The sequence below is a fragment of the Penaeus monodon genome, chromosome 30 (assembly GCF_015228065.2).
Source record: "Penaeus monodon isolate SGIC_2016 chromosome 30, NSTDA_Pmon_1, whole genome shotgun sequence".
Taxonomy (NCBI): Eukaryota; Metazoa; Arthropoda; class Malacostraca; order Decapoda; family Penaeidae; genus Penaeus; species Penaeus monodon.
This window is the reverse complement of record NC_051415.1, coordinates 31,120,422-31,120,749: the sequence shown is the minus strand read 5'-3', so window position 1 is coordinate 31,120,749 and position 328 is coordinate 31,120,422. Positions and strand designations below refer to the sequence as shown.

The 328-nt window shown below is 52.1% G+C and overlaps 1 protein-coding gene across 1 annotated transcript in view; it reads left to right on the top strand.

Moving 5' to 3' along the window:
* LOC119592708 (MAM and LDL-receptor class A domain-containing protein 1-like) overlaps positions 1–328 on the top strand; it is a 10,183-nt gene that overhangs the window by 9,154 nt on the left and 701 nt on the right. The window contains exon 16 of the mRNA XM_037941642.1: positions 44–199. Coding sequence (XP_037797570.1) covers positions 44–199 — 156 coding nt within the window. The remainder of the gene's footprint in view (positions 1–43; positions 200–328) is intronic.

Genomic DNA, 328 nt, shown 5'->3' with positions numbered 1-328 from the left:
TAGTTGCACATGTCCCATTTCTTCTCCCTCCCTACTTCCCTAGCTGCACCGACGGCTACACGGGCAACAGATGCGAGATCCTGCCCAGCCCGGGCGGGTCGGGCGGGCTGAGCGCCGGAGCCATCGCCGCCATCGCGTTGGGCTGCCTCGTCGGGGGCCTCGTCATCGCCGCCCTCGTCGCCTACAGCTGGAGGAGAACGTGAGATTCAGGGCTTTATCGTTTTAATGTTTAAGACTTTTGGGATAATCATTTGATGTATATCTTTTGATTTGCTATTCCTGGTTGATTTTTTTTTTTTATTAAGTTTAATTAATGGTGCGAATGGTG